General features: G+C 51.1%; 1 protein-coding gene across 2 annotated transcripts in view; it reads left to right on the plus strand.

Annotated features, from left to right (window-relative positions):
• Window positions 1–11456, plus strand: part of LOC137192184 (collagen alpha-1(XII) chain-like) — a 35920-nt gene that overhangs the window by 10957 nt on the left and 13507 nt on the right. For both annotated transcript variants that reach the window (XM_067602695.1, XM_067602696.1), the window contains exon 4: window positions 8732–8854. In XM_067602695.1, coding sequence (XP_067458796.1) covers window positions 8732–8854 — 123 coding nt within the window. The remainder of the gene's footprint in view (window positions 1–8731; window positions 8855–11456) is intronic.

Raw genomic sequence — 11456 nt, forward strand, 5'->3', positions numbered from 1 at the left:
TCCCTGTTTGTTAAAGCTGAGAAGTGTGAGTTCCATGCCTCCTCAGTGTCCTTCCTGGGGTACATAGTCGCAAAAGACAGTGTACAGATGGACCCAGCTAAAGTCTCTGCCGTCACCTCCTGGCCTGTTCCTGAGTCCCGCAAACAGCTTCAGTGCTTCCTGGGTTTTGCCAATTTCTACCGCCGCTTCATCCGCAATTACAGCTCCGTGGCAGCTCCTCTCACCGCCCTGACCTCCTCCAAGGTGCCTTTTCAGTGGTCACCTTCCACTGACAAAGCCTTCCAAACTCTCAAGACACGGTTCACCTCAGCACCCATCCTTCAGATGCCCGACCCTAATCGCCAGTTCATTGTGGAGGTGGATGCCTCTGATGTGGGGATAGGGGCTGTCCTGTCCCAGCGCTCTGCCACTGACCAGAAGCTCCACCCATGTGCCTTCTTCTCTCGGCGTTTGTCGCCTGCCGAGAGGAATTATGATATTGGCAACAGAGAGCTGCTGGCGGTGAAGATGGCTCTTGAAGAGTGGCGGCATTGGTTGGAGGGTACCAAAGAGCCTTTTCTGGTCTGGACTGACCACAAGAACTTGGAGTACATCCAATCGGCTAAGAGACTGAATTCCCGCCAAGCCCGTTGGTGCCTGTTCTTTGCCCGGTTCAACTTCACCCTCTCCTACCGCCCTGGGTCTCGTAATGCCAAGCCCGACGCCCTGTCCCGGCAATTCCCAGCTTGAAAGAGGACACCCAGGACTTCGTCAAAGCCTGCCCGGTCTGTAATCAACACAAGACCTCCCGCCGGGCCCCAGCAGGACTTCTGCAGCCTCTTCCTGTTCCCCACCGCCTGTGGTCCCACATCTCCGTGGACTTTGTAACAGGCCTTCCCTCTTCTGAAGGCCATACTGTCATCCTGACCATTGTGGACCGCTTCAGTAAAATGGCCCACTTTGTGCCTCTGCCCAAGCTCCCTTCAGCCAAGAGAACTGCTCAGTTGGTCCTGCTCCACATATTCCGTCTTCATGGCCTCCCTGTCGATGTGGTGTCAGACCGTGGGCCTCAATTTGCCTCTGTTTTTTGGAGAGAGTTCTGCAGTCTCCTGGGTGCCACCGCCAGTCTGTCCTCCGGCTTCCACCCTCAGACCAATGGGCAAACGGAGCGCATGAACCAGGAGTTGGAAACGGCCCTGCGGTGCATGGCCTCCCAGAACCCCTCCTCCTGGTCCTCACAGCTGTTGTGGGTAGAATATGCCCACAACTCCCTCATCTGCTCTGCCACCGGCCTCTCTCCTTTCCAATGTGCATACGGCTATCAACCACCGTTGTTCCCCACCCAGGAGAAGGAGGTTTCCTGCCCGTCTGTCCAAGCCTTCATCCGCCGCTGCCGCAGAACCTGGCTCCGGGCCCGTTCCATCCTCCTTCGGTCTGTGGACCGCTACACTGCCGCCACCATCCGCCGCCGCACCCCTGCACCTACTTACCAAGCGGGTCAGCGAGTGTGGCTCTCCACCCGAGACCTGCCCCTCCATGTGGAATCCAGGAAGATGGCACCTAAACACATTGGACCCTTCACTATACAGAAAGTCATCAACCCCGTTGCAGTACGGTTGAAGCTCCCGCGCTCTATGCGCGTCCATCCAACCTTCCATGTCTCCAAGGTGAAGCCGGTCCATGACAGTCCCTTGGTCCCTGCAGCACCGCCACCACCTCCTCCACGCATTGTTGACGGGGGTCCAGTCTACACGGTGCATCGCCTGATGCGCTCCCGCCAGCGGGGGAGAGGCCTTCAGTACTTGGTGGACTGGGAGGGGTATGGCCCGGAAGAGAGATCCTGGGTTCCTGCTCGTTTCATCGTCGACTCCAACCTCATTGCTGATTTTCATCGGTGTCATCCTGACCAGCCAGCTAAGATGCCTGCCCGTCGGGGAGCCCGCACTTTGCCTCCACCAGACCGGCCTCTGGGGGACCGTTCCTTGGGGGAAGCTACAGATGATGGAGAATCCCTCCACCAGACCCCCTCCACCCACCCGGCCGAGGAAATGGACTGGTCCGACTCCCAGGAGTTGTAGTCCCATCTCCTGCCCTGTTTATAGTGCCTTTTTAGGGATGTCAGGAGCCATCCCTTGAGGGGAGGGTTCTGTCAGAGTCTGCTCTCCCCTCACCTGTTGCTGTGGGAATCATCCAATCATCCAATCATTCAGTCTCACTCTCTGCTCTGCCACACCCCTCATTAGTTCAACCACCTTCACCTGGCGCTCCCACCTGCTCATCATCTGCAATCAGCCAGTATATAAGCTGCCTCGGCCCACTCCCTCCTTGTCAGATTGTCTACGCTACTATGCTCAGTCATCTTGCTATCTTCACTGGACTGCCTTCCCGGTTTCTGATCAGCTTGTCTTCGACCATCGCTCCTCGTCTCTGCCCCGGTAAACCCACCAGCCTTCTGTCCCTGACTCTGAGTTCTGCCTGCCTGTTCCCTGGTCTTTGTCTGCTGTGGGAGTGGAAGATCGGGGTTCAAAAACTGTGTTTCTCTGACCGTGCTAATATTGCCCTGACATCGTGTGAAATAAAGACTGCAAAGTTTATACCCGTGTCATTTGTGCTGCTATTGGGTCCATCCTATACCCGTTACAGTACAATCTGACCAATTATGGATCCAGCGCACGAACCCTCACCGCTGAGTCGCCTTGAAAGGATTGAAGGTGTCCTTCAACAACATGAGGCCATGATGACAGCAGCAGTGACTGAAACCAAACAGGCAGCAGCAGCCCACGAGCAGGCGCTAACAATGTTAGCTGGACAGCTGCAGCAGTTAACAGCCCTGCTAACCCAAGCCCCTCAAGCCTCTGGGGCTGCTTCTCCTCCTGCTCCGCCTGCTACCACTCCTGCACTTGCTCCAGCCCCTTTGCCACCCATGGATGCCCCTGAGCCCCAGGTGGGAATCCCGGAGCGCTACGAGGGTGACCGAGAGACCTGTGGCCCTTTCCTCACCAACTGCTCTCTCCTGTTTGCTCTGCAGCCCCGCACCTTTGCCACTGAGGGAGCGAAGGTTGCATTCGTCATCAACCATCTGACGGGCAGAGCTCGGTTATGGGGGACAGCCGAGTGGGAGAGACAGTCACCAGCCTGTGCTTCCTTTGACCTGTTTGCCACAGAGCTTCGTAAGGTGTTTGGCTTGGATACCTGTGGTCCTGAGGCAATCGGAGGTCTGATTGGACTGAAACAGGGCGAGAGAACAGTGGCAGACTACTCCATAGACTTTCGCACCAGAGCCAGCCGAAGCAAGTGGAACAACTCGGCCCTCTGTGACGCATTCCTCCACGGGTTGGCCGACTACATCAAGGATGAACTGGTTTCCCATGACCTGCCCACCACGTTGGATGGGGTGGTTGAGTTGGCCACCCGCATCGACCTCCGCATCCAGGCCCGGCGACGAGAGAAGCGTCAAGGGGGAGGCCATCGCCCTCTGCCGTCCCGCTCCCATGGGAGTGCCATCGCAGCCAACTCTGCCTCCTCCTCAGCTCTGCAGACAGGGGATCCTGAGCCTATGCAGCTGGGACGCACCTCCCTCACCCCAGAGGAGAAGGAGCATCGCCGTAAGGCCAACCTCTGCCTTTACTGTGGAGCAGCAGGGCACTTCATCTTGAGATGTCCAGCAAAAGCCAGGGCTCATCAGTAATGGGGGAGATCCTGGTGAACCCAACTTCCCTAGTGTCTCCCCATCCCCAAAGAGCTCTGCTCCAGGCCCGGCTCCTCCTTCCGGACGGTCCCCACACCATGGCTACCTTCATTGACTCTGGGGCTGATGCCTGCATCATTGACGAGGAGCTGGCCCTTCAGTTGGGGCTCGGGCGGGTTCCCTTGCCACAACCGGTTCCCGCTAGAGCCCTAGATGGACACATCTTGGGCAACGTCACACATCAAACCTCCCCTGTCCATCTGCTGTTCTCTGGCAACCACCACGAAACAATCCAGTTTCACATCCTGAGCTCACTCCATCTGCCTCTCATCCTGGGGTATCCTTGGCTCCGTCTTCACAACCCTCACATCGACTGGGTCACGGGGGCCATTCAAGGGTGGAGCCCCTCCTGTCATCTCAGGTGCCTGCAGCAAGCCTCTTTGCCACTTCACTCCCCCAGCCCCAGCTCCTCGCCCGATCTCTCCAGGGTGCCGCCGGAGTACCATGACTTCTGCCTGGTCTTCAGTAAAGCCAAAGCCACATCTCTGCCTCCGCACCGTCCCTACGACTGCGCTATTGACCTCTTGCCTGGGACTTCACCCCCCAAGGGCCGCCTGTACTCCTTGTCTGAGCCCGAGAGAAAGGCCATGGAGACTTATATCAATGACTCTCTGGCTGCGGGTCTCATCCGTCCTTCTTCCTCTCCTGCCGGGGCGGGTTTTTTCTTCGTGGAGAAGAAGGACAAGATCCTGAGACCCTGCATTGACTACCGAGGGCTAAATGACATCACTATCAAGAACAGGTACCCGCTGCCACTCATCTCCTCCGCCTTCGAGCTGCTCCAGGGGGCCACCATTTTCACCAAGCTTGACCTGCGCAACGCCTATCACCTTGTCCGCATCAGAGAGGGAGACGAGTGGAAGACGGCCTTCAACACCCCGACAGGGCACTACGAGTACCTCGTGATGCCATTCGGCCTCACCAATGCCCCCGCCGTCTTCCAGGCCCTGGTAAACGATGTTCTTCGAGACATGCTCAACCGGTTCGTCTTTGTCTACCTGGATGACATTCTCATCTTCTCCCAGTCCAGAGATGATCACATTCACCATGTCCAAGCCGTCCTCCAGCGCCTCCTTGAGAACTCCCTGTTTGTTAAAGCTGAGAAGTGTGAGTTCCATGCCTCCTCAGTGTCCTTCCTGGGGTACATAGTCGCAAAAGACAGTGTACAGATGGACCCAGCTAAAGTCTCTGCCGTCACCTCCTGGCCTGTTCCTGAGTCCCGCAAACAGCTTCAGTGCTTCCTGGGTTTTGCCAATTTCTACCGCCGCTTCATCCGCAATTACAGCTCCGTGGCAGCTCCTCTCACCGCCCTGACCTCCTCCAAGGTGCCTTTTCAGTGGTCACCTTCCACTGACAAAGCCTTCCAAACTCTCAAGACACGGTTCACCTCAGCACCCATCCTTCAGATGCCCGACCCTAATCGCCAGTTCATTGTGGAGGTGGATGCCTCTGATGTGGGGATAGGGGCTGTCCTGTCCCAGCGCTCTGCCACTGACCAGAAGCTCCACCCATGTGCCTTCTTCTCTCGGCGTTTGTCGCCTGCCGAGAGGAATTATGATATTGGCAACAGAGAGCTGCTGGCGGTGAAGATGGCTCTTGAAGAGTGGCGGCATTGGTTGGAGGGTACCAAAGAGCCTTTTCTGGTCTGGACTGACCACAAGAACTTGGAGTACATCCAATCGGCTAAGAGACTGAATTCCCGCCAAGCCCGTTGGTGCCTGTTCTTTGCCCGGTTCAACTTCACCCTCTCCTACCGCCCTGGGTCTCGTAATGCCAAGCCCGACGCCCTGTCCCGGCAATTCCCAGCTTGAAAGAGGACACCCAGGACTTCGTCAAAGCCTGCCCGGTCTGTAATCAACACAAGACCTCCCGCCGGGCCCCAGCAGGACTTCTGCAGCCTCTTCCTGTTCCCCACCGCCTGTGGTCCCACATCTCCGTGGACTTTGTAACAGGCCTTCCCTCTTCTGAAGGCCATACTGTCATCCTGACCATTGTGGACCGCTTCAGTAAAATGGCCCACTTTGTGCCTCTGCCCAAGCTCCCTTCAGCCAAGAGAACTGCTCAGTTGGTCCTGCTCCACATATTCCGTCTTCATGGCCTCCCTGTCGATGTGGTGTCAGACCGTGGGCCTCAATTTGCCTCTGTTTTTTGGAGAGAGTTCTGCAGTCTCCTGGGTGCCACCGCCAGTCTGTCCTCCGGCTTCCACCCTCAGACCAATGGGCAAACGGAGCGCATGAACCAGGAGTTGGAAACGGCCCTGCGGTGCATGGCCTCCCAGAACCCCTCCTCCTGGTCCTCACAGCTGTTGTGGGTAGAATATGCCCACAACTCCCTCATCTGCTCTGCCACCGGCCTCTCTCCTTTCCAATGTGCATACGGCTATCAACCACCGTTGTTCCCCACCCAGGAGAAGGAGGTTTCCTGCCCGTCTGTCCAAGCCTTCATCCGCCGCTGCCGCAGAACCTGGCTCCGGGCCCGTTCCATCCTCCTTCGGTCTGTGGACCGCTACACTGCCGCCACCATCCGCCGCCGCACCCCTGCACCTACTTACCAAGCGGGTCAGCGAGTGTGGCTCTCCACCCGAGACCTGCCCCTCCATGTGGAATCCAGGAAGATGGCACCTAAACACATTGGACCCTTCACTATACAGAAAGTCATCAACCCCGTTGCAGTACGGTTGAAGCTCCCGCGCTCTATGCGCGTCCATCCAACCTTCCATGTCTCCAAGGTGAAGCCGGTCCATGACAGTCCCTTGGTCCCTGCAGCACCGCCACCACCTCCTCCACGCATTGTTGACGGGGGTCCAGTCTACACGGTGCATCGCCTGATGCGCTCCCGCCAGCGGGGGAGAGGCCTTCAGTACTTGGTGGACTGGGAGGGGTATGGCCCGGAAGAGAGATCCTGGGTTCCTGCTCGTTTCATCGTCGACTCCAACCTCATTGCTGATTTTCATCGGTGTCATCCTGACCAGCCAGCTAAGATGCCTGCCCGTCGGGGAGCCCGCACTTTGCCTCCACCAGACCGGCCTCTGGGGGACCGTTCCTTGGGGGAAGCTACAGATGATGGAGAATCCCTCCACCAGACCCCCTCCACCCACCCGGCCGAGGAAATGGACTGGTCCGACTCCCAGGAGTTGTAGTCCCATCTCCTGCCCTGTTTATAGTGCCTTTTTAGGGATGTCAGGAGCCATCCCTTGAGGGGAGGGTTCTGTCAGAGTCTGCTCTCCCCTCACCTGTTGCTGTGGGAATCATCCAATCATCCAATCATTCAGTCTCACTCTCTGCTCTGCCACACCCCTCATTAGTTCAACCACCTTCACCTGGCGCTCCCACCTGCTCATCATCTGCAATCAGCCAGTATATAAGCTGCCTCGGCCCACTCCCTCCTTGTCAGATTGTCTACGCTACTATGCTCAGTCATCTTGCTATCTTCACTGGACTGCCTTCCCGGTTTCTGATCAGCTTGTCTTCGACCATCGCTCCTCGTCTCTGCCCCGGTAAACCCACCAGCCTTCTGTCCCTGACTCTGAGTTCTGCCTGCCTGTTCCCTGGTCTTTGTCTGCTGTGGGAGTGGAAGATCGGGGTTCAAAAACTGTGTTTCTCTGACCGTGCTAATATTGCCCTGACATCGTGTGAAATAAAGACTGCAAAGTTTATACCCGTGTCGTTTGTGCTGCTATTGGGTCCAACCTATACCCGTTACAGTCTAGGCCTATAGCAGCATAACTAAGGGCTGATCCAAGGCGAGCCTGGTCGGCCCTAACTATAAGCTTTATCAAAAAGGAAAGTTTTAAGCCTACTCTTAAACATAGAGAGGGTGTCTGCACCCCGGACCCAATCTGGAAGATGGTTCCACAGGAGAGGAGCCTGATAGCTGAAGGCTCTGCCTCCCATTCTACTTTTAAAGACTAGGAACCACCAGTAAGCTGCATACTGGGAGCGCAGTGTTCTAGTGGGATAATACGGTACTATGAGCTCTTCAAGATATGATGGTGCCTGACCATTAAGGGCTTTGTAAGTTAGGAGAAGGATTTTAAATTCTATTCTGGATTTTACAGGAAGCCAATGCAGCGAAGCTAAAATGGGAGAAATGTGGTCTCTTTTTCTAGTTTTAGTCAGAACACGTGCAGCTGCATTCTGGACCAGCTGGAGAGTCTTTAGAGACTTGTTAGAGCAGCCTGATAATAAGGAATTGCAATAATCCAGCCTAGAAGTAACAAATGTGTGGACTAGTTTTTCTGCATCTTTTAGGGACAGGATGTGATTTTTGTGATATTACGTAAGTGAAAAAAGGCAGTCCTTGAAATTTGATTTATGTGGGAGTTAAAGGACATATCCTGATCAAAGATAACTCCCAGATTCCTTACGGTGGTGCTGGAGGCCAGGGTAATGCCATCCAGAGTAGCTTTATCATTAGATAATGTGTTTCTAAGGTGTTTAGGGCCAAACACAATAACTTCAGTTTATTCTGAGTTTAGTAGCAGAAAATTGCAGGTCATCCAGGTCTTTATGTCGTTAAGTCATGTTTGGAGTTTAGTTAACTGATTGGTTTCATCAATCAGTTACAACTATTCACACTACTGCTCCTGGTACTATTACTACTACTGCTTGTGTATTAAGTACTCAAAATACTAAAATCTTTACACCACAATGTGAAAATATTCAAATACAGGTGCAGCTCCCAAATTACATGTTTAAGCTAAATAACTGCTGTCTGCATACAGCCTCCATTACTGCCAGTTATTTCCCAAAACATGCAGACATATTTTAGCTTTGTAATAACTTGCAGAATTCTCAAAACGTTCAAAATGAAATGTTCAGGTGATACACCTACCTTAAAATTCAGTGCTTCATCTACTGAAACACACATTTATAACTCATAGTAATTATGAATCAGCTTGTAAAACAACAATTATCATTATTCTCATTGTTATTCTCATTATCATTTAAAATCAAAAGCTGGGTCAGTGTGTCAGTTTCACACATTTCTGTGTGTTTTCTGCAGGTCTGCTTCAGTACACTGACCGATCAGGGACCCAATGGTACCTGAACACCCACCAGACCAAACAATCCCTGCTGGAGGCCGTAGCCAACCTGCCACAGGAAGGAGGAGACTACTACAGCATAGGTAATTTAACAGCAGGCTGTCTGATCCACACCAGCTTTACACTGTGAGGGACTGAGGCAGAGACTCTGATTAGATCCAAATATATTTACTTTCTGTATTTAGGTCTGTCAGCGGTGGAAAGTGAAGCAGTTAGTGATCCATATTTTCACTTGAAGTATTTATAGTATAGAATATATTGAATATATCCAGCAATTTGTGAATGACATTCAGTCTCTTGACTGATCAAGAAAACTGTCTCTGCTAACAAATAACATCTTCAGAACAGACTTCAGATAAACTTAGTAAAAGTATTTTCATTTATGGTGATTCCAGAAATATTAAAGGAAAATTCTGGCTTATTTGAACCTGATATATTTCCCATAAATGTGGCCATTGTGGCTCTATGTGTGATGCTAACTTTGTTCTCTCAGCTCTGTTACATGATTCCTAACTGGACAGGATGCAAACAAGCAAACATGAGATTGTTTTAGTTTTTCCCTGTTAAGATGTCCTAACCTGCTCCGTGCATCAGTGAACAGGCTAAGTACGGCAAGCCATATGGATCAAAACGTCTAATTTGAAGTTCGCATTAATATGTCTAATTTGTACATCTTAAGACGACAGTTAACACGTCCATTTTGAACGTGTTAAGTCGTTTTGACCATTAAGGCTTCCGTTCTATTGGTGGACGTCAACATAGCCGCTCCTTTTTGACGTAGGGACGGCGTAGGGCTGAATGTTTGCCTACGCTGTGGTCACGTGGACGTTTGAGCTACGTATCTATCACATGTCTTATACACAACTGTGATTTAGTATGTGGGAGGATCAACTGTGCAGACAGATGCATTTAGGGTTTAATGTTGTAGGTTGTAAATTAATGATGAATGGTCTCCTCTGCATCATGAATGATTGATTTTGAATTGATAAAATATTATGCTCAAACTTTATTTACATATGTGGCATATAGGATATTTATCTGTATTTGCCCACTTGCTTGTAGCTATGTGTTATTTTATATACAGTTCGCACTTTATCTTGTATCTTTACAGATACTCTCATTCAATTTAATGTGTTTCTGATTTGAGTAAAAGGCAGGAGAGCAAGTGTGGGCTGCGCTGCGTTCTTCAGTTACTCACTGAGAATATCAGTCAAGCCACTGAAGAGCAGCCAAATCACTGTTCGTTTTCATTTATTCTTTCAGGAGGGTAAATGTCACCTAAGCACCTTCAGATTTTATCAGTAGTACATTTGTTTATATAGTTTGTGTTGTGCTTCCTTACATTGTTTGAGGGAACTGTGACGTTAGGTAACTGCATATGAGTGGACGCAACCGTCACTAATGCTAACGTAGCTCCTCAGGGATTGAAGCCGTTATCTTTTGTTGGGCCTCAACCATGGGGTCAGACAAAGAAAGGCCTACATGTAAACTCTGAGGCCACGAAGCTGCTTCTTTCCTTTGTTCCCCTGAAATGAAGGAGTAGCACCAAAATGCTGCTGGCAGACTCCATTTCCCCTGATGCTTTGCAAGTTTTCACCTAAGTGCAAAACCAGCAGGAAGCCTCAGGCTCTCGTCTCTGATTGGCAGAGACACATCAACACCACTTGGAGCCATGGCAATGCAGCTGTGACATCACTCCCCTTTCTGTACTGGTCGGAAACAAGTCTCGTCCCTTTCAGTGTGTCTGCGCTGGGAGAAGGTTCGCTTTTTCGGTCAGCCAGATTACCAACGGAGGTGACTTGTGCACGTGTGCTTCTCCCACTTTTCTTCTGGAGCTTCTCCCCTCGCTGGACGAGAAGAGAGTTCAACACGTCACAGACTGTATAAATATGGACGACGCGTCTCCACTGCTATGGAAAAGTGTAACCAAAATATCTCCTTTTTGGGAGCGGCCATCTTGCTTGTGGGAAACTTTTGGGGAACTGTAGTGACGTCCATGTTCATATACAGTCAGTGGTAGCTTCAGATGAAGCTAAAGTTAGCTGGTTAGTGTGATATATAGTGATATTCTTTCAGTTGAGTGGCATTTATTAATGTTGTGGAAACTGTTACCACTATTCAATATTCCCTACCAAAATAAAGTCACCAGCAGAGTCACGCACCATGAAGGTTATAACACTGACGTGGTTCCAAACAACAACAACAACGATGTAAAAATTACATTTTAAATTAAATCTACAGTCCTCTATCATTACATGTGTTACTGACCAATTTAACTCTTCACATAATACCAGCCATTAAAATATTTTTTGTTTTGTTCTTTTCATGTAGACATGACATATTTTTATCCAGAAAGTGTGTGATATGTTATTTAGCTGCGTAGCGTGAATTAATAGCCTAATTACTTCCCAAACAGTGTTGTCTAAAGTGACCAGCAGACGTCCCCACGTGTTACCAAGTTATTGTTCACCGTTTCACATAGTAATGGTCATAATAAATAACTCCATAGTCTACGACGTGATAAAGCCATTGTTCACTTTTTATAGCTATTGTTGGTTAATGTAGCCTCCACTACAACCTTTAGGCTGGCTTTTTAGGCTATTTGTTTTATCAGTAACAGCAAAATAATCATAACTACATATAATGTAGGTATTTTTGTACATTAGTAGCCTCTACGTAGAGTCT

The sequence above is a fragment of the Thunnus thynnus genome, chromosome 11, assembly GCF_963924715.1.
Source record: "Thunnus thynnus chromosome 11, fThuThy2.1, whole genome shotgun sequence".
NCBI classification, from domain to species: Eukaryota; Metazoa; Chordata; class Actinopteri; order Scombriformes; family Scombridae; genus Thunnus; species Thunnus thynnus.